This window comes from Salmo trutta, chromosome 9, assembly GCF_901001165.1.
Source record: "Salmo trutta chromosome 9, fSalTru1.1, whole genome shotgun sequence".
Taxonomy (NCBI): Eukaryota; Metazoa; Chordata; class Actinopteri; order Salmoniformes; family Salmonidae; genus Salmo; species Salmo trutta.
This window is the reverse complement of record NC_042965.1, coordinates 41218757-41246611: the sequence shown is the minus strand read 5'-3', so window position 1 is coordinate 41246611 and position 27855 is coordinate 41218757. Positions and strand designations below refer to the sequence as shown.

Here is a 27855-nt window from a genome sequence, read left to right as displayed (position 1 = left end):
TCTACAGACCTACAAGAAGCTATATATGGATGTTGATACATGGGGTTGATACATTTTTCATGAGGGAAAATCAAGTCAGAAAATTCCAAGTGGAAAGAAGCCTTTTTAATCTGTAAATAAAACTGTAAATACACTATAAGTTGAAAATGTCCTTCATTGCAGGAACGTTCTCCTGCAACATGGTGATCAAATTAAGATCCTACATCTGTATAGGTGCTATAGGGAAGCCAACACTTCCAGCCATTGGTTTTCATCCATATACTTAGTTTATTTGTTTGGTTGTCTTTGGCGTGACAACAAAACAAAGACAGAGAGGCGCTGGCTACAACACAAACACACAGGCTAAGGAGAACATCCTAGGTACAGGACAGGGTTTAGTCGGGATGTTGAGTTGAGATATATAGGCACTGGTGTGGATCTGTGTCATAGAAGGAAAGGGCAGAGGTGGGAGGAGAGAGAGGGTCACCTTGGACCCAGGAACAGTCTTTGGACCTTTGACCTACCATACACTCCTCTGCAGCGACCTGGAGACACACACACACATCTACTGGTTAGTCTTAATATGCTCTGAACCACTTTTGTACACACACACACACACACACACACACACACACACACACACACACACACACACACACACACACACACACACACACACACACACACACACACTGAAGCTTCCACACACACCTTCCTTTGTGATCCCTGGTAGTCGAGTATGATTTCCCCCCCCCCCCCCCGGCACCTACATATAATGTGTAAAGTGTGTGTCTGACAACGTTGCTTCTCACCTGTTTAGCCCCCATGCACTCAAACATCTTCTCCAACAAGACCCGCATCTGTTGTATGTTATTCATCAACACACATGGCTGGGAGAGAGGGAGGAAGAGAGATGGAGACAGAAAGAGAGAGGGAGAGAGACAGAGAGATAAGAGACAAAGAAAAGAGAGGAGAGAGAGACGAGAGAGTGAAAGAGAAGGTGTGTGTTGAGGTGAAGTGAGATTCAGAGAGAAGAGAAACAACATGCTGGAGTAACTAAGACAACTAAGATGTTTTATAAGCTCTAAAGATGATGCAGTGCAGAAGCTGTAGAGAGAAGACACATAGTGTCCTTCAGAAATTAGTTTTGAAGTGGATACAGTCTATCGGTTCCTAAAGGAACCCTGTTGAGAGATTGCAGTACTCACTATCTTCTCCTTCTGGCAGTAGGAGGGGAACTCCTTGGACAGGATAGCACAGTACTGCATCAGCACCTTGGTGATGGTCTGGAGACAGAGAGAACAGTCAGAAAACACCTTGGTGATGGTCTGGAGACAGAGAGAACAGTCAGAAATTATAAAACAATTATTAGAAAGCTCATAGCTGACAGAGAGAGAGAAAGAAGGAGAGTAGGAGGGAGAGTGACAGCTTTCCACCCTGCAGACTGTTACAACTAGAGGTCGACCGATTAATCGGAATGGCCGATTAATTAGGGCCGATTTCAAGTTTTCACAACAATCGGTAATCGGTATTTTTGGCCACCGATTTGCCGATTTTATTTTTTTATAATTATTTTTTAACTAGGCAAGTCAGTTATTGACGGCCTAGGAACGGTGGGTTAACTGCCTTGTTCAGGGGCAGAACGACAGATTTTTACCTTGTCAGCTTGGGGATTCAATCTTGCAACCTTACGGTTAACTAGTCCAATGCTCTAACCACCTGCTTTACATTGCACTCCACGAGGAGCCTGCCTGTTACGCGAATGCAGTAAGAAGCCAAGGTAAGTTGCTAGCTAGCATTAAACTTATCTTATAAAAAACAATCAATCAATCATAATCACTAGTTAACTACACATGGTTGATGATATTACTAGTTTATCTAGCCTGTCCTGCGTTGCATATAATCAATGTGGTGCGCATTCGCGAAAAAGGACTGTCGTTGCTCCAACTTGTACCTAACCATAAATATCAATGTCTTTCTTAAAATCAATACACAAGTATATATTTTTAAACCTGCATATTTAGTTAATATTGCCTGCTAACATGAATTTCTTTTAACTAGGGAAAATGTGTCACCTCTGCAACAGAGTCACTATATGCAGCAGTTTGGGCCGCCTGGCTCGTTGCAAACTGTGTGAATACTATTTCTTCCTAACAAAGACAGCCAACTTCGCCAAACGGGCGATGATTTAACAAAAGCGCATTTGCGAAAAAAGCACAATCGTTGCACGACTGTACCTAACCATAAACATCAATGCCTTTCTTAAAATCAATACACAGAAGTATATATTTTTAAACCTGCATATTTAGCTAAAAGAAATCCAGGTTAGCAGGCAATATTAACCCGGTGAAATTGTGTCACTTCTCTTCCATTCATTGCACGCAGAGTCAGGGTATATGCAACAGTTTGGGCCGCCTGGCTGGTTGCAAACTAATTTGCCAGAATTGTACGTAATTATGACATAACATTGAAGGTTGTGCAATGTAACAGGAATATTTAGACTTAGGGATGCCACCCGTTAGATAAAATACGGAACAGTTCCGTATTTCACTGAAAGAATAAACGTGATAGTTTCCGGATTCGACCATATTAATGACCTAAGGCTCGTGTTTCTGTGTGTTATTATGTTATAATTAAGTCTATGATTTGATAGAGCAGTCTGACTGAGCGATGGTAGGCACCAGCATGCTCGTAAGCATTCATTCAAACAGCACTTTCGTGCATTTTGCCAGCATCCCTTCGCAATGCATTGCGCTGTTTATGACTTCAAGCCTGTCAACTCCCAAGATTAGGCTGGTGTAACCGATGTGAAATGGCTAGCTAGTTAGCGGGTGCGCGCTAATAGCATTTCAAACATCACTCGCTCTGAGACTTGGGAGTGGTTGTTCCCCTTGCTCTGCATGGGTAACGATGCTTCGAGGGTGGCTGTTGTCGATGTGTTCCTGGTTTGAGCCCAGGTAGGAGCGAGGAGAGGGATGGAAGCTATACTGTTACACTGGCAATACTAAAGTGCCTATAAGAACATCCAATAGTCAAAGGTATATGAAATACAAATCGTATAGAGAGAAATAGTCCTATAATTCCTATAATAATTACAACCTAAAACTTCTTACCTGGGAATATTGAAGACTCATGTTAAAAGGAACCACCAGCTTTCATATGTTCTCATGTTCTGAGCAAGGAACTTAAACGTTAGCTTTCTTACATGGCACATATTGCACTTTTACTTTCTTCTCCAACACTTTGTTTTTGCATTATTTAAACCAAATTGAACATGTTTCATTATTTATTTGAGGCTAAATTGATTTTATTGATGTATTATATTAAGTTAAAATAAGTGTTCATTCAGTATTGTTGTAATTGTCATTATTACAAATAAAAAAATAAAAATTGGCCGATTAATCGGTATCGGTTTTTGGTCCTCCAATAATCGGTATCGGCGTTGAAAAATCATAATCGGTCGACCTCTAGTTACAACACACCAACCACTGGCTTTCCACCCTGTAGACTGTTACAGCACACCAACTCTATCACAAGTTCACTGCTTTAAAGTCAACAATAACCATCTGACCATGGCAATAACGTTTTTTTCAGGTGTTTTGAAGTGTCTGTAATTATATCTCTCCACCTCTTATTCTCTGGATTAAAGTTCTGTTTTTTTGTTAACGAAGTTGACTCTGTATTAATTATGTTGTTTGCTAATTTGGTTGAATTTGAATTCCATTGACATGTATCTATTCATCTCAGTGAGAGAGTTTGTGTGTGTGTGTGTGTGTGTGTGTGTGTTTGAGTGTTACCTTGGCGAATCGCCTGTTGTAGTGGGCCTGCACCTTGGGGTCAGGACAGTCTAGTTTCTTGATGATCTCAAAGCTCTGGTTGAGCTGGGTGAAGATGTCCACTACTGAACTGGAGAACAGAGCATGCTCTGACGTCTGCTGGAACTATAGTAGGGAGAGGAGAGGGAGAGAGAGAGCGATAGAGAGAGAGAGAGAGAGAGAGAGAGAGAGAGCCACAGAGAGAGAGAGAGAGCCACAGAGAGAGAGAGGTCAGGGGTCATGGTACAAAGGTCAGATAGGTAGAATTAGTCTGTGCCCCGATTCTCCACCATTTTCTTGACGTGTGTTCTTGCACAGTCCCCAAAATGGATTTTAAAGTATAGGATTGGTGTAAGTATTGGCTGCAGGGAGTTTCCGCCATTGTTAAACCCATGCGAGAAAGTGTGCAAGTGAGCTGGTGAGACGTGGAGGTCCCTCACCCCTTCCCTCTTGTCCCTCTCTAGAGCTCCATTCATAAACTCCATGGACACATCCTCATTCTCACCCAGCCACTGAAGGACAAACTGCAGAAACCACCTGGCGACAGAGGAAAGAAGAGGGAGAGAGAGAAGGAGGAGGAGGGAGGGACAGCGGGAAAGAAAACGAGAGAGGGAGAGAAAGAGAAAGAGAAAGAGTGAGAGACAGAAAGAGCGACAGACAGAAAGGGAGACAGACATAAAGGGAGACAGACATAAAGGGAGACAGACATAAAGGGAGACAGACAGAAAGGGGGAGAGTCAGAAAGGGAGACAGTCAGAAAGGGAGACAGACAGAAAGGGAGACAGACAGAAATGGAGACAGACAGAAAGGGAGACAGACAGAAAGGGAGACAGACAGAAAGGGAGACAGACAGAAAGGGAGACAGTCAGAAAGGGAGACAGACAGAAAGTGAGACAGACAGGAGTTACAGCCCAATTACAGGAAGAGAGAATTGGAAAATACAGTGTGAATGTGAGAAAGAAGCAGTATGAAACAGTGTTAGAGAACAGGTGGCTGTCAGAGAGAAAGAGAGATTTGATGAATTCATGAGCAAGAGGATACAGTGTGTGTGTGTGTGTGTGGGTGGGGGGGGGTCCCTACTCACGCAGAATACTCTGGTACATTGTCTTGGAAGGCAGGCAGGTCGATCACATACTCGTTGTAAAGCCACTTGACCTTGAAGTGAAGATTCATGTAGTCAGCACTCTTACACAGACGATGCTTCTCGTGCTCTGAGGATAGAAAACACACACACACACACACACACACACACACACACACACACACACACACACACACACACACACACACACACACACACACACACACACAGTTAGTTAGCCTCGGTCTGTCTTAACTCCCATTCAAGAGGACCACAATGGAAATAAGTCCCAGATTGTATTGTGTGTTATCCTCCATGATTTTATTCATGTGCATGTTTGGCTTTTAAGTTTTATGTGTGCTTGTTTTTTAAAATGGTCGAATTAATAAACTAAACTAAACATGCGTTCACCCGGGGAATAAAGGACAGTTTCAGTGACATGAACAGTATATTCCATGTTCTACACAAGTGTCCCTAAAGGGACATACTGTTCTGATATACTGTTAGGCTCCAAACAAGCCAAAACACAAATAATAATTGCTGTCATGTTGAATTTGTGAAAACAATTGCAATATTAGTGTTATTGTATAAATGAATTGAGGAACCCATCTCCCTAGGAAGGCTGGGAATTGTCAGGGACCTCACGATGCGATATTATCACAATACTTAGTAGGGTGTCCATGCCCAGAGTGCGTGAAAATGAGCTTTCGTTGTCACATTTCACTTCCTTACGTTACAAAATAAAACATTTCCAAGACAAATGTGATTCTTCATGTTCTGAATCATTCAGTGGGGTCTTTCTCTGACATCTCATTAGCATTATATCCAAAAAGATTTCGTTACCTAATACATCCCTTAATAAGCACAGAGCTCTGTTGACAGAGTGACGGCGCTTTTTCGCGGCGACTTTTGAGGATTTTACACTGTGGTCGTCTGCAAAGTTGTTTACGCGAGTCGTAAAAAGCCAAATTAACACGATACCTTGTCTTTATTTTAATAAAAAATGTTACCTTTATTTAACTAGGTGAGTCGGTTAACAACAAATTCTTAGAAACAGGGGGCAGAAGGACGTATTTTTACCTTGTCAGCTCGGGGATTCGAACTTGCAACCTTTCGGTTACTAGTCCAACGCTCTAACCACTAGGCTACCCTGCCACCTCGTCTTATGAAGCCTGAGCTGAATTCAATGTTAAAAGTCTTTGAAAATAAAAAGCATGCGCTCAGTGCTCCGTTGACATTTCAGAGAGATACGCTTGTTTTTGTGAGAAATCTTTGAAAAAGAAAAGGAATTTCGCATTAATATGAAAAGTGTATAGTAAAATATGAAAATACTACATGTGTCAAAATCGATAACTATTCTACCTTTATATTGTTTCATGTCCTGCGGATTCGTGAAGAAAGATGACAAATGCAACGATCCAACCTAGTTGATGCAATGCTATTTTCCAGATTTTTTTGACCACTTTTTCTAGCCATCTTACATGGGTAAAAACTCCAAATAACTTCTGAACGAATAATTATACAGACATGAGGTTTGGACCTTTGGTTTTAGCCACTGGTCAAGATATGTGCTTTTGATTCGACACGCTAGGTGCTGATACAACCTGTATTGAGATTCTCACAATTCTATATGTATTGTGATTCGGTACTGCGATTGCACTGTAATTTGATGGTCCAGACATATTGCTCACTATATGTCTCCTGCAAAGAGACATGAGAGAGCATGATAACATTTGTTTTGATCAGTAACGAATATAAAAGTAATTTCACTATTTAAAAAGAAGATAGACAACAAGCTATAGGAAGAAACATTCAGGCGAAGGTACAGCTGATTTGCGCCAACTAATGCTACCTAGCGAAAACAAATCGATACTTGGAGTCTAAATATTAATATAATATCAAAATATGTAATTATAAATGTTTTCCTCCCTAGAGAAGACAGTAGAGAGAATACTGTTGTGGTGCCAGTCTGTCATTCTGGTAGACTAGCTATATTGTGGTGCCAGTCTGTCATTCTGGTAGACTAGCTATATTGTGGTGCCAGTCTGTCATTCTGGTAGACTAGTTATATTGTGGTGCCAGTCTGTCATTCTGGTAGACTAGCTATATTGCGGTGCCAGTCTGTCATTCTGGTAGACTAGCTATATTGTGTTGTAGTCCCGTGTGGCATAGTTGGTAGGGCACGGCTCAGTTGGTAGGGCACGGCTCACTTGTAATGTCAGGGTTGTGGGTTTGATTCCCACGGGGGTCCAGCACGAACAAATATGAAAATGTAAGTCGCTCTGGATAAGAGCGCCTGCAAAATAACTGAACTGTAAAATGCCATGCCAGTGTAGACTAAAGGTCGTGCTGTAAAACATATTCTTCCTTTTCCCATGTTTACTAGCACCCTGTGACTGATCTTCCTCCTGCTCTAAAACTGGACTGTCAACCCCCCATGGTCAACACAGCACACACCATTAAACTGGTCTTCTCTGTATATCCGTCCACCATTACTGAACACACTTTTCTCTGTGTGAAGGCCAGGGTGTGTGTTGCTTGGACACATCTTTACTTTACTGTGTGTGACTGAGGGGATTTTGGACCTCCTGGGCTGCCATCCATCCCAAGGCCACATGATCCATCAGTATTCCTGTCTGCTGTGTTGTGGCGTGATGCTTGACGGTTCAGTGCATGGGAGCTCAGTGGTCAAAAAGACAAACAGAGCACAGCAAAATTGCACCACACACACACACATCCCTCACAGCAAGATGAACACACAAGCATGTGTGTACACACACACACACACACACACACACACACACACACACACACACACACACACACACACACACACACACACGCGCGTCTTACCAGCGTAAAAGTCTAGTCTGCGGATTCGGATTGTTTCAGGCGCTGAGATGGCAACACAAATGAGAAACAAACAAAAAATGAGGAAGAAAGAGAGACAGAGCCAAAGACGGAGACGAGGGAGAGAGACAAACAAAGAGAGAGAGTGAGAGAGAGAGAGAGAGAGTGAGAGAGAGTGAGAGAGAGAGAGAGAGAGAGAGTGAGAGAGAGAGTGAGAGAGAGAGTGAGAGAGAGAGAGAGTGAGAGAGAGAGAGAGAGAGAGAGAGAGAGAGAGAGAGAGAGAGAGAGAGAGAAAGAAGAAAGAAAGAAAGAAAGAAAAAGAGAGAGGAGGGGGGAGGAGAGAGAGTGAGAGGCAGCAGAAAATAGAAGGATAAAAAGTTATGAAAGACAGACAGGCAGGAGGCAGGAGGAAGGGAGGGATAATGGTAGGAACAGAGAGATGAGGAGATAGAGTTAGCGTGACGGAACAGAAGGCAATGATAGAAGATAATGAGACTCCTAAACAACTGAACAGCCCTCTGGAGTCATCATCGAGCATATGTAGTGTGTCAGTCCCATAACATTTTAGTCATTTAACAGACACTCTTATCCAGAGCAATTAGGTTTAAGTGCCTTGCTCAAGGGCACAGACAGATTTTTCACCTAGTCCAACTGGTGGATTCAAACCAGCGACCTTTGAGTTACTGGCCCAACACTATTAACCACTAGGCTACCTGCCGCTTCTCTCTCTTTCTATTTCTGCTTCGTACAGAGGCTAAGTCATCGTAATGATTAGTTTGCATTAATATAATAATATATGTCCACTGAGCTACAGAGGACTCTGAACTAGGTCAAGTAAAATACAACAAAAAAAAAGAAGAACTAAACATCATTCGGATGCTAAGGCCAGAAATTATTCTACAGCATTGATTCAAAATAACATGTTTCCCCCTTAAATGGCTTTTTGGTAAATAGGAATGAATGGAACCAATACTACAGTCTAATACTACAGAACCAATACTACAGTCTGGTTACAATTCCAATACTACAGCCTGGTTACAATACCAATACTACAGTCTGGTTACAATACCAATACTACAGTCTAATACTACAGAACCAATACTACAGTCTGGTTACAATACTACAGTCTGGTTACAATACCAATACTACAGTCTGGTTACAATACAATAGTCTGGTTACCATACCAATACTACAGTCTAATACTACAGAACCAATACTACAGTCTGGTTACAATACTACAGTCTGGTTACAATACCAATACTACAGTCTGGTTACAATACAATAGTCTGGTTACCATACCAATACTACAGTCTAATACTACAGAACCAATACTACAGTCTGTTTACAATACTACAGTCTGGTTACAATACCAATACTACAGTCTAATACTACAGAACCAATACTACAGTCTGTTTACAATACTACAGTCTCGTTACAATACTACAGTCTGGTTACAATACCAATACTACAGTCTAATACTACAGAACCAATACTACAGTCTGGTTACAATACCAATACTACAGTCTAATACTACAGAACCAATACTACAGTCTGTTTACAATACTACAGTCTGGTTACAATACTACAGTCTGGTTACAATACAATAGTCTGGTTACCATACCAATACTACAGTCTAATACTACAGAACCAATACTACAGTCTGGTTACAATACCAATACTACAGTCTGGTTACAATACCAATACTACAGTCTAATACTACAGAACCAATACTACAGTCTGTTTACAATACTACAGTCTGGTTACAATACTACAGTCTGGTTACAATACCAATACTACAGTCGGGTTACAACTAAAGACAAGCTAATGTTAGCATGGGACAAGGTTCTATTTATATGAGAAACACCAGTACTACCATGCTAGCTAACTAAGGACAAGCTAGATAATAAACTAGATCATCTACTACCGTTGACCTATAACCTCACCATTGTTCCAATGGCAGTGGTCGATGTTATCAAAAACTGAGAGAGGGATGACAGAAGACGATGAAGAGGAGAGAAAGAAATGGAGGAGTGGAAATGAAGAAGGAGACAGAGATGACCAGCTAGAATGTGTATGTGAAAACACGCGCACACACACACACACACACACACACACACACACATATATGCACGCGTACACACAGACACACAGATGGTCTTACCTTCTAGAGCGTACTTCATGTCCTGAGCGAACAGCGTCCACATGACTTCAGCACTGACCTTCCCCACGTTGAGCTCCTGAGGAAACCTGGGAGCACAGGGGTCAGAGGTCAGCGATTAGGGTCACAGACCAGTTAGAGATGCTTAAAAAACCACTTGTGATGTGTTCGATACCATTCCATTTATTCTGTTCCAGCCATTACTATAAGACCCTCTTCCCCAATTAAGGCGCCACCAGCCTCTTGTGTTATATACATATGAGTGTGTGTGTGTGTGTGTGTGTGTGTGTGTGTGTGTGTGTGTGTGTGTGTGTGTGTGTGTGTGTGTGTGTGTGTGTGTGTGTGTTTACTGACTGGTTAATGATGGGTGTGTAGGCGTTCTTATCTTCTTCTATGATGGAGACGATGAGGGTGATGAGTTTCGGCCAGAAGTCCAGGTTGTGGATCGTAGGCCCTGTCTCCTCTGGCTCCTTCTTCACTTCCTCCTCTTCTTCTTCTTCTTCCTCCTCCTCCTCTTCTTCCTCAGCATCATCCTCTCCCTCCTCCCCTTCTTCTCCCTGTTTCTTCTCCTTCTTCTTCTTCTCCTTCTTCTTCTTCTCTGGCTTGGGCTGTGGGAGAGAGAAGCAAAGTTATTTAGACAACTGTGGTCAAAACATGTCAACACTTTTCAGGTTGTAGTGTCGCAGGTCTGAACTAAAAAAAAATCATATAATTTATTGAAGAAGCAGAAGAAGAATAATAATAATAATTCTACTCACAGGCTCTACGGCAGGCTGGAACTGTCTCATGTAGAGCTCTATACAGTTGTTGAAGATGTACTCATAGGTGGAGTTTCCACAGGCCTTTACACAGTCTCTCACAACATGGGCTGCCCTCGGGGGGCTCTGAAGTTCCAACACCTGGCCACACGGGGGAGACAGAGAGGCAGAGAGACAGACTCAGTCAGACAGAGAGGGAGAGACAGAGAGACAGACTCAGTCAGACAGAGAAACAGACCCACGGGGGAGACAGACAGACAGAGAGGGAGAGACAGACCCAGACAGAGAGAGAGAGACAGACCCAGTCAGACAGAGAGAGAGAGAGACAGACCCAGTCAGACAGAGGAACAGACCCAGTCAGACAGAGAAACAGACCCAGTCAGACAGAGAAACAGACCCAGTCAGACAGAGAAACAGACCCTGTCAGACAGAGAGACAGACCCAGTCACACAGAGAGAGAGAGAGACAGACCCAGTCAGACAGAGAAACAGATCCAGTCAGACAGAGAAACAGACCCAGTCAGACAGAGAGGGAGAGACAGACAGACACAGTGAGACAGACATTCAGACTCAGTCAGACAGAGAAACAGACTCAGTCAGACAGAGAAACAGACCCACGGGGGAGACAGACAGACAGTCACACAGAGGGAGAGACAGTCAGACAGAGAGACAGACTCAGTCAGACAGAGAAACAGACCCACGGGGGAGACAGACAAGACAGGCAGACAGAGAAACAGACCCACGGGGGAGACAGACAGACAGACAGAGAGAGAGAGAGACAGACCCAGTCACACAGAGAGAGAGAGAGAGAGACAGACACCAGTCACACAGAGAGAGAGAGAGACAGACCCAGTCAGACAGAGAAACAGACCCACGGGGGAGACAGACAGACAGTCACACAGAGAGGGAGAGACAGACCCAGTCAGACAGAGAGAGAGACCCAGTCAGACAGAGATATTTTCATCTCTGTCACATGAAACCGCTGGCATGTGCGGTACGCTTTTGACAGTGGTGTTTTCCTGCAAATTCCATTATTGAACGAACATTTGCACGTGGCCTACAGCCTTGTGCTCATTACAGGCGTATAATGTGAAGAAATAATAGTTTATGAAGCTTTGTTTATGTATCCTAGGCCAACGTGTTGTTTGAATTTGGGATCTAATCGTACCATAACTGTCCGGGAGTCTGTTTGGTATAGGCTATTTCTTTCTCCCCAAGCTGACCAATAGAATAGGTAAATGTTTCTACTATGGGCATTGGGGGATAGTAGATTGACATAGGCTGGTTTTTGCTGTTCGTTACTAGTCTTGTTTCCTGAGGAAAAGTAAATTTGGACAGTTACTCTAACATCTTCAAAGTGCACATCAGAATTCAGTAAGAAGGACATATTGCATCTTCAGTAAGAAGGACATATTGCATCTGCGAGTTGCATTTCTTGTTAATATGAATTACCATAATCTAAATGTGATTTCTGTCATTCTGAGCACCGTGGGTGGACGCCCTAATCAGGTTACGCGCCCAATGCATATATTGGTCTGGTAAATTTCTCAAATGTCCGGTAATTTAAAATGCTGCTGGTCAAATGTCCAGTGTCACGTTTTCCTAACGGAAACCCTGACACACACACACACACACACACACACACACAGACACACAGACACAGACACAGACAGACACACACACACACAGACACACACACACACACAGACACACACACACACACACACACACACACACACACACACACACAGTAATGATCTCTGCTACATCCTCGTCTGTCTGTCTGTCTGTCTGTCTGTCTGTCTGTCTGTCTGTCTGTCTGTCTGTCTGTCTGTCTGTCTGTCTGTCTGTCTGTCTGTCTGTCTGTCTGTCTGTCTGTCTGTCTGTCTGTCTGTCTGTCTGTCTGTCTGTCTGTCTGTCTGTCTGTCTTTGTCTGTCTGTGTGTGTGTGTGTGTGTGTGTGTGTGTGTCTGTCTGTGTGTGTGTCTGTGTGTGTATGTGTCTCACTAAACCTCTCTGTACCTTCATTCTGAAGAAGGTTATGCTAGTCAGCAGATCCACAGTAGACTTCAGGTCCTGCAGACGAGGCTTACTACTGGCTGGGAAGTTATTCTGATGGCGGGGAAGAGAGAAGGTGGTTAAGTTAGGGTGGAAAAACTCAAAACAAATGATGGTGCCAAAACATCAGAAATTCCTTATGTTTCCTCAGCAGGCTGAAACATTCAGTCAACTGTCTTCAATGTACTGAAGGGAACACACAACATGAATTTACAGTAGGACTGTCTTTTTAGTCAAGGATGCAACAGCCCCCATAAACTGGGCTCCCGAGTGGCACAGCGGTCTAAGACACTGCATCTCAGTGCTTGAGGCGTCACTACAGACACCCTGGTTCGATTTCCAGGCTGCATCACAACCGGCCGTGATTGGGAGTCCCATAGGGCGGCGCATAATTGGCCCGGCGTCGTCCGGGTTTGGCCGGTGTAGGACGTCATTGTAAATAAGAATTTGCTCTTAACTGATTGGCCTAGTTAAATAAAGGTTACATAAAAAAAGAATATATAAAAAAAAATCTAAGAAACAACACATCCCCTGTTCTATGGACTGGCCAAGGCTGCCAGGTTATATACTATAGACTGGCTTAGAGCTGAAGGAAATACTGTTGATACAGGAGATTTAGACTGGCTTAGAGCTGAAGGAATACTGTTGATACAGGAGATTTAGACTGGCTTAGAGCTGAAGGAAATACTGTTGATACAGGAGATTTAGACTGGCTTAGAGCTGTAGGAATACTGTTGATACAGGAGATTTAGACTGGCTTAGAGCTGAAGGAAATACTGTTGATACAGGAGATTTAGACTGGCTTAGAGCTGTAGGAATACTGTTGATACAGGAGATTTAGACTGGCTTAGAGCTGAAGGAATACTGTTGATACAGGAGATTTAGACTGGCTTAGAGCTGAAGGAAATACTGTTGATACAGGAGATTTAGACTGGCTTAGAGCTGAAGGAAATACTGTTGATACAGGAGATTTAGACTGGCTTAGAGCTGAAGGAAATACTGTTGATACAGGAGATTTAGACTGGCTTAGAGCTGAAGGAAATACTGTTGATACAGGAGATTTAGACTGGCTTAGAGCTGAAGGAAATACTGTTGATACAGGAGATTTAGACTGGCTTAGAGCTGAAGGAATACTGTTGATACAGGAGATTTAGACTGGCTTAGAGCTGAAGGAATACTGTTGATACAAGAGATTTAGACTGGCTTAGAGCTGAAGGAATACTGTTGATACAGGAGATTTAGACTGGCTTAGAGCTGAAGGAATACTGTTGATACAGGAGATTTAGACTGGCTTAGAGCTGAAGGAATACTGTTGATACAGGAGATTTAGACTGGCTTAGAGCTGAAGGAAATACTGTTGATACAGGAGATTTAGACTGGCTTAGAGCTGAAGGAAATACTGTTGATACAGGAGATTTAGACTGGCTTAGAGCTGAAGGAAATACTGTTGATACAGGAGATTTAGACTGGCTTAGAGCTGAAGGAAATACTGTTGATACAGGAGATTTAGACTGGCTTAGAGCTGAAGGAATACTGTTGATACAGGAGATTTAGACTGGCTTAGAGCTGAAGGAATACTGTTGATACAAGAGATTTAGACTGGCTTAGAGCTGAAGGAATACTGTTGATACAGGAGATTTAGACTGGCTTAGAGCTGAAGGAATACTGTTGATACAGGAGATTTAGACTGGCTTAGAGCTGAAGGAATACTGTTGATACAGGAGATTTAGACTGGCTTAGAGCTGAAGGAAATACTGTTGATACAGGAGATTTAGACTGGCTTAGAGCTGAAGGAATACTGTTGATACAGGAGATTTAGACTGGCTTAGAGCTGAAGGAATACTGTTGATACAGGAGATTTAGACTGGCTTAGAGCTGAAGGAAATACTGTTGATACAGGAGATTTAGACTGGCTTAGAGCTGAAGGAAATACTGTTGATACAGGAGATTTAGACTGGCTTAGAGCTGAAGGAATACTGTTGATACAGGAGATTTAGACTGGCTTAGAGCTGAAGGAATACTGTTGATACAGGAGATTTAGACTGGCTTAGAGCTGAAGGAATACTGTTGATACAGGAGATTTAGACTGGCTTAGAGCTGAAAGAAATACTGTTGATATACAGTGACTGGTTTCTTCTGTGGTTTTACTGTACAGGGTGAATGGATCAATCTAGAGTATAACACTAGATATACACATCATCTATACTAGACTTGGTAGTCATTTGGTACGTAGATAAGACAGTCAGGAGAGATGTAGACTTACTCTGTATGTGGAGAGGTCGATCCGAAGAGAGTTGTGCAGTTGATCCATGAGCTTAACAAAACGATCTTTCTAGTTTGGGGATGAAGAGAGAAAGAATGCTATTTGGCTCTAAACAGAGAGAACACAGTGTCAGAATACCTCACCACTGTGACTGACCCAAAATTAAGGAAAGCTTTGACTATGTACAGACTCAGTGAGCATAGCCTTGCTATTGAGAAAGGCGGTCGAAGGCAGACCTGGTTCTCAAGGACAGGCTATGTGCACACTGCCCACAAAATGAGGTGGAAACTGAGCTGCACTTCCTTACCTCCTGCAAAATGTATGACCATATTAGAGACACATATTTTCCTCAGATTACACAGACCCACAAAGAATTAAAGAACAAATCCAATTTTGATAAACTCCCATATCTACTGGGTGAAATACCACAGTGTTCCATCACAGCAGCAAGATTTGTGACCTGTTGCCATAAGAAAAGGGCAACCAGTGAAGAACAAACACCATTGTAAAAACAACATATATTTATGTTTATTTATTTTCCCTTTTGTACTTTAACTATTTGCACATAATATGACATTTGAAATGTCTTTATTATTTTAGAACTTTTGTGAGTGTAATGTTTACTGTTCGTTTTATTGTTTATTTCACTTTTGTTGATCTACTTCACTTGCTTTGGCAATGTTATCATATGTTTCCCCATGCCAATAAAGCCCTTAAATTGAATTGAACTTGAATTGAGAGAGCGAGAGACAAGAGCGAGAGAAGAGAAAGACAGAGATGAGAGTGATGTAGGGAATGTTGACAGGGAGACTGTTGTCCAGACAGTCTGAGTTAATGTGCTTCGGGGTGATAGACAGTATGTGTGCCTGGTTATTAAAGAGAGAAAGACTATTTGAGTTGACGTGTGTGTGTGTGTGTGTGTGTGTGTGTGTGTGTGTGTGTGTGTGTGTGTGTGTGTGTGTGTGTGTGTGTGCCACAACAAGGAGTAGTAAATAGAGGAGAGAAAGGAGAGGAGAGAGGGACGAGGAGGGGGAGGGGGGCATTCACCTAGATTTACAGGCTGGTGTCACTGGAGACTTTACTATCCACATAGAGACCATCACTCCCTGAGAGCATGGAGTTGGACCACAATTCTCCCCCACGCCTCCTCTTCAGACAGAGATAATAGCTATAATGGCCACAGTGTCCTTCCCCACTGCTAATAGCTATATTCACCCCATCTCCTCAGACCTAGTGGTAATATCATCCCTTCCTGAATGTTCCCACCCTATCCCATCTACAGTATGGTCCAACCACAGCAGCTAGCTGCTCCTGTCTTACCTCTTCACTAATCTAATGCCTGCATCCCAAATGACACACTATGACCAAGGCTCAAAAGGAATATGGTGCCATTTGGGACACGATCCCTGTCAGAACTCCAAGGGCTCTAGCCTTTATTATGAGCTCACAGACACGTATCAGAGTTGTAATATTAATATTAAAACCGGATATCACCAAGGAAACCACACACACACACACACTTTCTATCATTGGGCCAATCACAAGGCTGGATTATGAAAATGAGGAAAAGATGAAGAGATCAATATCAGTTTATCCTTCACATGATGGATAATGATCAGATGATGAGAGAGAAAGGAGGGCAGAAAGGGAGAGAGAGAGTGAATCAGGGATAGAGAGAGATAGAGAGCGAGAGAGAGCGAGATAGAGAGAGTGAATCAGAGATAGAGAGAGAGAGAGAGCTAGATAGAGCTATAGGACTATGGTGGTCTGCTTGAAACAGAGAGTGAAAGAGAGCGAGATAGAGAGTGTGAGAGCTAGATAGAGAGAGAGAGCTAGATAGAGAGAGAGAGCAAGAGAGAGAGCAAGAGAGAGCGAGAGAGAGAATCAGGGATCGAGAGAGAGAGAGCTAGATAGAGAGAGAGAGAGAGAGAGAGAGCTAGATAGAGCTATAGGACTATGGTGGTCTGCTTGAAACAGAGAGTGAAAGAGAGCGAGATAGAGAGAGAGAGCAAGAGAGAGAGCGAGAGAGAGCGAGAGAGAGAATCAGGGATAGAGAGAGAGAGAGCTAGATAGAGAGAGAGAGAAAGAGAGAGAGAGAGAGAGAGAGAGAGAGAGAGAGTGAGAGCACGAGAGAGAGAGAGAGAGAGAGCGAGAGAGCGAGAGAGAGAGAGAGAGAGAGAGAGAAAGAGAGAGAAACCAGCCTAAACAGAGATGCCTGTGTATGTCCGGCTGAGATTCAAATCAATACCAGTTCTTTCCTCACATGCTTTGTAAACAGGTTTACTTACGGGCTCTTCCCAACAACGCATAGAAAGGAAATAGAGAAATAATATAATGGTAAAACACGTCATAATAAAAGTAACACTAGATACACAGTGAGTTACAATAACTTCACTATATACACAGGGTACCAGAGTCGATGTTCAGGGGTACGAGGTAATTGAGGTAGATATCTACATATAACTAGGAATAAAGTGACAGATAATAAACAGTAACAGCAGCGTACGTGATGGGTGATGAGTGATGAGTCAAAAAAGTTTGTGCAAAAAGGGTCAATGCAGAAAGTCCGGGTCGCTATTTAGTTAACTATTTAACTAACAATTTTGCAGTATTATGGCTTGGGGGTAGAAACTGTTCAGGGTCCTGTTGGTTCTAGACTTGGTATATCGGTACGCCTTGCCAGTTGCAGAGTGAGTTGTTCAGTCCCAGGGATCTTAGCTTAGTGATGAGCTTGGAGGGCACTATGGCACTGAACGCTGAGCTGTAGTCAATGAACAGCATTTTTCACAGAGATGATCCTTTTTTACAAGTCGGATAGGGCTGTGTGGAGAGCAATAGAGAGTGTGTCTGTCATCTGCGGATTTGTTGGGGCGGTACGTGAATTGTAGTGGGTTCAAGGTGTCTGGAATGATGGTGTTGATGTGAACCATGACCCGCTTACAGTGTGACCTTGGCATTCTTGGGTATAGGGACTATGGTGACCTGCTTGAAACATGTCGTTTTTACAGACTGGGAAAATGTCAGTGAGGACACTTGCCAGCTGGTCAGCTCATGCTCTGAGTATACGTCCTGGTAATCCATCCGGCCCTGCGGCCTTGTGAATGTTAACCTGTTTAAAGGTCTTACATCGGCTACGGAGAGCATGATCACACAGTCATCCGGAACAGCTGGTGCTCTCACGCATGGTTCAGTGTTGCTTGCCTCGAAGCGAGCATAGAAGGCATTTACTGTAGCTCATCTGGTGAGGCTCATGTCACTGGGCAGCTCGCGACTGGGATTCCCTTTGTAATCCATGATAGTTTGTAAGCCCTGACACATCCAACAAATGTCTTAGCCGGTGTAGTAGGATTCGATCTTAGTCCTGCATTGATGCTTTTCCTGTTTGATGATTCATTGGAGGGCGAAACGAGATTTCTTATAAGCGTCCGGGTTAGTGTCCCGCTCCCTGGAAACGGCACCTCTAGCCGTTAGCTCAGTGTGGATATTGCCTTTAATCCATGTCTTCTGGTGGGGATATGTACGTATTGTGGTATCCCAGGAGGTCTACCCTGGGGGATGGTAATAGAGGGGAGGTACGTGAGGTGACGTTGGCTCCCTCTGCTGGGAATACGGGAGCTGGGCACCCTGACACGGACAGCTCTCTAAGAGGAGGTAATTAGAGGAAAGTGCCAACCAGCCGTGGAGGTTAAATAAAAGGAGCACGATGGCCCACCGTGGGAGAAAGAGGGAGAGAGACGGACACCAGCTAAGAGAGAGAGAAGAAAGACTGAGCAAAACCTAAGTTATTTCTTTGATATATTTATTTTCTGTCTTAGTAAAGTTGTTTTTGCGGACTAAAGCCTTCCTGTCTCTGTGTCAATCTCTGCACGCTCAACCCAACACCCCGCGGTTTACCACAGTACGTATGGTTACTGTGGAGAGGATGTTGTCGACGCACTTATTAATAAAGCCAGTAAATGATGTGGTCCTGTAGCTTAGCATCCGCTTCATCGGACCACTTCTGTATTGAGCGCGTCACTGATACTTCCTGTTTTGAGTTTTTGCTTGTAAGCAGGAATCAGGAAGATAGAGTTATGGTCATATTTGCCAAATGGAGGGCGAGGGAAAGTTTTGTATGTGTTTCTGTATGTGGACTAAAGGTGATCTAGAGTTTTTCCGCCTCTAGTTGCACAGGTGACATCCTGGTAAAAATGAGTTAAGATGTATTTCAGTTTTTCTGCATTAAAATCACCGGCCACTAGGAGCGCCGCCTCTGGATGAGCATTTTCTTGTTTGCTTTTGGCCCTATACAGCTCGTTGAGTGCAGTCTTAGTGCCAGCATCGGTTTGTGGTGATAAATAGACAGCTACGAAAACTCTCTTGGTAAATAGTATGGTCTACAGCTTATCATGAGGTATTCTAACTCAGGAGAGCAGAACCTCAAGATTTCCTTCCTTAATATTAGAGATCCACCACCAGCTGTTGTTAACAAAGCGACACACACCACCCCCCTTGAGCTTACCCAACGCTGCCGTTCTGTCCTGCCGATGCTTAGAAAAAACAGCTAGAATATTTGTCCTTGTTCAGCCAAGTTTCAGAGAAACATTGGATATTACAGTTCTTCAGGTCCTGTTGATAGGATAGTCGTGAACGGAGCTCGTTCCAGTTTGTTCTCCAATGATTGTACATTCGGCAATAGAAAAGAGGGTAGAGGCAGGCGGATTATTTACACGTCGTCGTAGTTTCACCAAGTGTTGGCGATTTGGACCTGGTACAGGGTGAGCAGTGCAGGCTCTCACCTATCTGGCAACACACTCATTATAGTCAACAGGGAAAAAAGGATTGCCAATCTGGCAACCAACTCTAACTATAGTCAGTAGGGAAACACAGGCTGTCACGAACTTGGCAATTCCATCTCAACATAGTCGGTAGAAAAAAAACTCAGGATTACCAATCTGAAACATAATCTAACCTTAGTCAGTAAGGAAACACAGACAGGCTATCACCAACCTGGCAACCCAGAAAGAGAGCGTTATATCCTTAGCCTATGGTAACACTAGTGAGTCCCTGGGCCCATTAGATTGAGTACACGCTGCCAGCAGCCAGCCAGTCGCTCATAAATCACAGTCGTCTGACTGCGACTGGCAGGGGACAGAGCCGGTGGCGGAGACAAAATGGATATCCACCTCCATTGCAGTGGCACTACTAGTGCTGTTGGCTGGAATCCCAGGGGCCATTAAGACTGGCTTCTGGCTGCTTCTGGGCTCTCTCATTTGGCTAAGACTGGGCTCACATTCAAAACACATCTCAGAGCGGGAGTGCAGGTTCCCTCTGTCCATATTACAGCACTCCTACTCTGAGACTGTGGAGATAATATGTACCCTGGGTATTATGCTATGGTCATGTTGCTGTGTACATCTCACAGCTCTTAAGGCTAACACAGACGTTAGTAATCCTACCGACTGATCACCGATGGTGATGAGTCAGCCTACAGGAAGGAAGGAGAGCACCACATCAACGGGGCTGTAGTGGAGCGGGTCGACCCTGTCTTCATGGACATGTCTACCTTAAATACCTTATTATTATTATCTATCCTAAAGCCTGGTCACTTTACCCTGCCTTCATCTACATATCTACCTCAAATCACTTATTATTATCTATCCTGATGCCTAGTCACTTTACCCTGCCTTCATGTACATATCTACCTCAAATACCTTATTATTATCTATCCTGATGCCTAGACACTTTACCCTGCCTTCATGTACATATCTACCTCAAATACCTTATTATTATCTATCCTGATGCCTAGTCACTTTACCCTGCCTTCATGTACATATCTACCTCAAATACCGTATTATTATCTATCCTGATGCCTAGTCACTTTAACTTGCCTTCATATCTCGTGCCCCTGCACATTGATCTGGTACTTCCTGTATATAGCTCCACATTGATCTGGTACTTCCTGTATATAGCTCCACATTGACCTGGTACTTCCTGTATATAGCTCCACATTGATCTGGTACTTCCTGTATATAGCTCCACATTGACCTGGTACTGCCTGTAAATAGCTCCACATTGATCTGGTACTTCCTGTATATAGCTCCACATTGACCTGGTACTCCCTGTATATAGATACATTTTTGTGTATTTTATTCCTCGTTTAACACATTTTCTTTATTATTATTATTATTATTATTATTTAACTCTGCATCGTTGGGAAGGGGTCGTAAGTAAGTATTTCACGGTTAAGTCTACACCAGTTGTATTCCGTGCATGTGACAAATAACATTTGATTTGATAAAACACACTACGACGTGCCAACACAAACACACTGACGTACCAACACAAACACACTGACGTACCAACACAAACACACTATGACGTAGCAACACAAACACACTGACGTACCAACACAAACACACTGACATACCAACACAAACACACTGACGTACCAACACAAACACACTATGACGTAGCAACACAAACACACTGACGTAGCAACACAAACACACTGACGTACCAACACAAACACACTGACATACCAACACAAACACACTATGACGTAGCAACACAAACACACTACGACGTACCAACACAAACACACTGACGTACCAACACAAACACACTGACGTACCAACACAAACACACTACGACGTACCAACACAAACACACTACGACATACCAACACAAACACACTACGACGTACCAACACAAACACACTACGACGTACCAACACAAACACACTACGACGTACCAACACAAACACACTGACGTACCAACACAAACACACTATGATGTACCAACACAAACACACTGACGTACCAACACAAACACACTATGACGTACCAACACACACACACTACGACGTACCAACACAAACACACTGACGTACCAACACAAACACACTATGACGTACCAACACAAACACACTACGACGTACCAACACACACACACTACGACGTACCAACACAAACACACTACGACGTACCAACACAAACACACTGACGTACCAACACAAACACACTACGACGTACCAACACAAACACACTGACGTACCAACACAAACACACTACGACGTACCAACACAAACACACACTGACGTACCAACACAAACACAAACACACTGACGTACCAACACAAACACACTACGACGTACCAACACAAACACACACTGACGTACCAACACAAACACAAACACACTGACGTACCAACACAAACACACTACGACGTACCAACACAAACACACTACGACGTACCAACACACACACACAACGACATACCAACACAAACACACTGACGTACCAACACAAACACACTACGACGTACCAACACACACACACAACGACGTACCAACACAAACACACTGACGTACCAACACAAACACACTACGACGTACCAACACAAACACACTGACGTACCAACACAAACACACTACGACGTACCAACACAAACACACTGACGTACCAACACAAACACACTACGACGTACCAACACAAACACACTACGACGTACCAACACAAACACACTACGACGTACCAACACAAACACACTACGACGTACCAACACAAACACACTGACGTACCAACACAAACACACTGACGTACCAACACAAACACACTATGACGTACCAACACAAACACACTACGACGTACCAACACAAACACACTATGACGTACCAACACAAACACACTGACGTACCAACACAAAGGGTAGAGGACAATATGGTACGTAAGATTTTGTGTGTAGTTGTGTGTAGTCACTGTGTTGTGTGCGTGTGTGTGTGTGTATATGTGTACATCTTACCCCGAAGTTGGAGGCATTGAAGCGGTCACATGCGGAGACGTTGGTGATGGCCGTAGGATGGGCGTAGAAGGCGTTGATATTGGCCAACAGAGTACTCATCACAGCAGGAATACCAGACAACATGTACTTAGAGGACAGACAGGCAAAGTGACTGGAGAGAGATAGAGCAGGGGAGAGAGAGAGAGAGAGAGAGAGAGAGAGAGAGAGAGAGAGAGAGAGAGAGGGGGGGGAGAAAGAGAAAGGGAGGGAGGAGGAGGAGAGGGGGAGAGAGACAGAGAGAAAGAGAGAGGGAGGGAGGAGGACAGAGAGAATGAGAGAAAGAGAGAGGAGAGAGGGAGAGAGAGAGAGACCGAGAGAAAGAGAGAGGGAGGGAAGGAAGAGGAGAGAGAGACCGAAAGAGAGAGGGAGAGAGGAGGAGAGAGGGGGGAGAGAGAGAGAGAGAGACCGAGAGAAAGAGAGGGAGAGAGGAGGAGAGAGGGAGAGAGAGAGAGAGGGAGGGAGAAGAGAGGGAGAGACCGAGAGAAAGAGAGGGAGGGAGGAGGAGAGAGGGAGAGAGAGAGAGAGAGGGAGGGAGAAGAGAGGGAGAGACCGAGAGAAAGAGAGAGGGAAGGAGGGGGAGAGAGGGGGAGAGAGAGAGAGAGAGAGGAGGAGAGATGGAGAGAGAGACCGAGAGAAAGAGAGAGGGAAGGAGGGGGAGAGAGGGGGAGAGAGAGAGAGAGAGAGAGGGAGGGAGAAGAGAGGGAGAGACCGAGAGAAAGAGAGAGGGAAGGAGGGGGAGAGAGGGGGAGAGAGAGAGAGAGGGAGGGAGAAGAGAGGGAGAAGAGAGGGAGAGACCGAGAGAAAGAGAGAGGGAGGGAGGGGGAGAGAGGGGGAGAGAGAGAGATAGAGAGGGAGGGAGAAGAGAGGGAGAGACCGAGAGAAAGAGAGAGGGAAGGAGGGGGAGAGAGGGGGAGAGAGAGAGAGAGAGAGGGAGGGAGAAGAGAGGGAGAGACCGAGAGAAAGAGAGAGGGAAGGAGGGGGAGAGAGGGGGAGAGAGGGGGAGAGAGGGAGGGAGAAGAGAGGGAGAGACCGAGAGAAAGAGAGAGGGAGGGAGGGGGAGAGAGAGAGAGAGAATAAGAATGCGTGCCATCTCCTAAAAGTCACATAATGACAGATGAGCAATTAAATCCTGACTGTCTCTGTAGTTGCACGTGTGTGTGCATGCAATGCATGCATATGTAGAAATGTGTGAGTGTGTGAGTGACAGGTCCAGACCAGTGGAGGCTGCTGAGGGGAGGACAGTTCATAATAGTGGCTGGAACGGAGCAAATGGAATGGCATCAAACACATGGAAACCATCTGTTTGATGTATTTGATATCATTCCATTCCTTCAACTTCCACGAACCCGTCCTCCCCAATTAACATGCCACCAACCTCCTGTGGTCCGAGACGTGTGGTCGATGTATTAACCTTGGAAGTCCTGGACAATTGCCACGACAACCGTGTCATCATTTCTCATTAAAAGATAAACCAATCTGCATGGGGCTCATGACTGCAGACGCCATCGCAACACTTTCTGTTTCTATCCAAAGTGAGACTTCTATAACGGAATCATCTGAACTTAAACCTGGAAGCTTTTTCTCATTGTTACCCTCTTATCAGGGACTGATTTAGACTTGGAACACCAGGTGGGTGCAATTCATTATCAGGTAGAACAGAAAACCAGCAGCAGTCCGGACCTCATCGGGACAGAGTCCCCTGTAGTAGAAGATTGGAACAGTGAAAATAAACTGAACACACACACATGCACACGCACACACACACACACACACTGAGTTCCCAGCAGACTCACGTCATGGCCTGGTAGATGGACTCGATGCCGTAGCGCATGGCGAATTCATCTACGATATCCTGCAGCACCTCATCAAAGTAGACCTTCCACGCATCGTCTCCATAGGCAACAGGCACCTTCACCACCCCCTGACCCACCACGTCAGTAGAGTAATGGAACATGTTCTGGAGGAGAGAGACAAACAGCTTCCGTATCTGTTTATATGCTGTGTGTAGCCAGTTGTGTGTGTAGAAACATACAACGTGGAGTGGTGTGTGTTACCTCGTGCAGGCTGGTGTACTGAACGTGGTACGGCGCTACTTTCTCCTCCCCTTCAATCTCCACACTGATCTGTAACCTGATGGCCCCAGACACTGCTGACTTATCAGTCCTCTTCTCTGTAGGGAGAAACACACAGATACACACTGTCAGGTAGAGACACACAGATACACACTGTCAGGTAGAGACACACAGATACACACTGTCAGGTAGAGACACACAGATACACACTGTCAGGTAGAGACACACAGATACACACTGTCAGGTAGAGATACACACTGTCAGATACAGACAGACAGACAGACAGACAGACAGACAGACAGACAGACAGACAGACAGACAGACAGACAGACAGACAGACAGACAGACAGACAGACAGACAGACAGACAGACAGACAGAGAGACAGAGAGACAGAGAGACAGAGAGACAGAGAGACAGAGAGACAGAGACACACAGTCCAGTTCAAAGTGAATGATGGCAGGCCGTGTGGCAAATGGCTTGTTTGTATAAAGGCGTACTGTAGCTCTGATTGACTATAGCACACCAGTCTGTGTAGACGCTGGTCCTGGACGAGACAGATGGTTTTTATTAGGTTTTATTTACTGCAGTGTCTATTGATTGTCCAAACACCACAGCCACAATCCCACTCTATATTGCTATAGAATTTTCACAAATGCCTTAATATACTTTATTCCCAAACATTCTAAGAATTTATGAAAAAGTGAAAATGATCATATCTAAGTCCTAACTTGTCAGAAAATGTTTTTTTGTTTGTTTTTTAATTGTCATATTCTTCCTGGGGGTGTAAATGAACAGATTTTAATAAGATTTGTCAGTTCCTGTTAAAATAGTGAAGAAGAATATAACTGAACTTGGTTGACCATGCACCACACACACGCACACCTACACACACCTACACACACGCACACCTACACACACATACACACACACACGCACACCTACACACACATACACCTACACACACACACACACAAACACACACACATACACAAAAAACACGCACACACACACACACACAAACCTCCTCCAAAAAACACACAGAGCGGTAGGTGCTGTATGTGACTCCGTACCCAGGTTGTACCAGACGTCCATCTCTCCGCTGAGTGTTCTGACCTCGATGATGCTCTGACCCAGGAAGTCATCGGACTCCCTCTTCAGACGCTGTTTCACCCTGGACTTGATGTCATCATCCTCGTCCCAAACACGCAGCTTGATACGGTCCGACGTGTTGTGGCACTCACTGAAGAGGAGCAGGGACAGGGAAGATTAACGGTTAAGTACCTTTATTATACTGTTCATTAAGAACTGACAATCTATGACTACAATTTCACTGATATAGACGCACATAGGAGGAGAGGGGAGAGCGAGGAGATGGAGGAGGAGATGGAGGAGGAGATGGAGGAGGAGATGGAGGAGGAGGAGATGGAGGAGGAGATGGAGGAGGAGATGGAGGAGGAGGGTGAAGAGGAGGGGGGTGAAGAGGAGGAGGTAAATAGGAGGGGGGTGAAGAGGAGGAGGGTGAAATGGAGGGGGTGAAGAGGAGGAGGGTGAAGAGGAGGGGGGTGAAGAGGAGGAGGTAAATAGGAGGGGGGTGAAGAGGAGAAGGGTGAAGTGGAGGGGGTGAAGAGGAGGAGGGTGAGGGGGAGGGGGTGAAGAGGAGGAGGGTGAAGTGGAGGGGGTGAAGAGGAGGAGGGTGAAGTGGAGGGGGTGAAGAGGAGGAGGGTGAAGTGGAGGGGGTGAAGAGGAGGAGGGTGAAGGGGAGGGTGAAGGGGAGGAGGGTGAAGAGGAGGGGGTGAAGGGGAGGGTAAAGAAGAGGGAGAAGAGGAGGAGGGAAGAGAGAATGTGAAGTGGAGGAGGGTGGAAGGAGGAGGGAGAAGAGGAGGGTGGGGAAGAAGAGGAGGTGAAGAGGAGGAGGAGAAGAGGAGGGGGTGAAGTGGAGGAGAAGAGGAGGAGGGTAAATAGGAGGGGGAGAAGAGGAGGAGGGAAGGGAGAATGTGAAGAGGAGGGGGAGAAGAGGAGGGTGGGGAAGAAGAGGAGGGTAAAGGGAGAAGGTATGAGAAGCCTTACAAGTTGAATTTCTCCTCCCAGACAGGGTTGAGGTTTCCATAGATGGTCTTGGTTCTCTTCTTGGTCTTCCCCACCTGGATGGTCACATAGGGGTCACTGGAACCTGTCCTGTCTTTAGCCTGGAGACCCTGAGCACTGACAACTAACACACACACACACACACACACACACACACACACACACACACACACACACACACACACACACACACACACACACACACACACACACACGCACACACACGTTATTTCACATGCGACCTCACCATGTGACTCACCGTTCAGCAAAACCACAGCAAATGATTGAATGAGTCATTGTCACTGCTGGACTGGCTGATGTTATAAAATCATTTCTCAACAGTTGACTTAAAGTCCATGTACAATTCCACTGAATACTCTGTGTTTTGGTCATATGAATAAAATAAACATGATTAATAATCCTAGAACAATACAAAATATTATATTCTAGCTTCAATTCAGCATTCTGTTGAAGAACATATAACCACAGAGATAGAATGATTAACGCACAAAGCCCCCCCTCCCAGAGTCCTTTGCTGTTGGCGTCCCGGGAGGTAAGAGGAGAAACGCTGTGAGTGGTAAAGCTCTGCCAGGTGTCTTTAAAACCACGTTGATAAGCATGGGAGAAATGTGTTGCTTACCCTTTCATTTAGACCCATAAACAGACAACATTTAGACCCATAAACAGACAACATTTAGACCCATAAACAGACAACATTTAGACCCATAAACAGACAACATTTAGACCCATAAACAGACAACATTTAGACCCATAAACAGACAACATTTAGACCCATAAACAGACAACATTTAGACCATAAACAGACAACATTTAGACCCATAAACAGACAACATTTAGACCCATAAACAGACAACATTTAGACCATAAACAGACAACATTTAGACCCATAAACAGA

General features: G+C 44.4%; 1 protein-coding gene across 1 annotated transcript in view; it reads right to left on the bottom strand.

Moving 5' to 3' along the window:
* The window catches only part of LOC115199668 (protein unc-13 homolog B-like), a 53461-nt gene extending 26129 nt beyond the window's left edge, over nt 1-27332 (bottom strand). Inside the window, exons 1-19 of the mRNA XM_029761974.1 lie at nt 27317-27332; nt 26922-27063; nt 25925-26094; nt 24836-24951; nt 24575-24738; nt 22743-22893; nt 14961-15029; nt 12662-12751; nt 10642-10782; nt 10238-10491; nt 9887-9972; nt 9669-9704; nt 7729-7770; nt 4879-5005; nt 4235-4331; nt 3777-3920; nt 1188-1265; nt 792-869; nt 504-524 (exon numbers count right to left, since the gene is read on the bottom strand). Of these exons, the coding sequence (XP_029617834.1) occupies nt 504-524; nt 792-869; nt 1188-1265; nt 3777-3920; nt 4235-4331; nt 4879-5005; nt 7729-7770; nt 9669-9704; nt 9887-9972; nt 10238-10491; nt 10642-10782; nt 12662-12751; nt 14961-15029; nt 22743-22893; nt 24575-24738; nt 24836-24951; nt 25925-26094; nt 26922-27063; nt 27317-27332 (2022 nt within the window). The remainder of the gene's footprint in view (nt 1-503; nt 525-791; nt 870-1187; nt 1266-3776; nt 3921-4234; nt 4332-4878; nt 5006-7728; nt 7771-9668; nt 9705-9886; nt 9973-10237; nt 10492-10641; nt 10783-12661; nt 12752-14960; nt 15030-22742; nt 22894-24574; nt 24739-24835; nt 24952-25924; nt 26095-26921; nt 27064-27316) is intronic.
* Between the last annotated feature and the right edge of the window lie 523 nt (nt 27333-27855).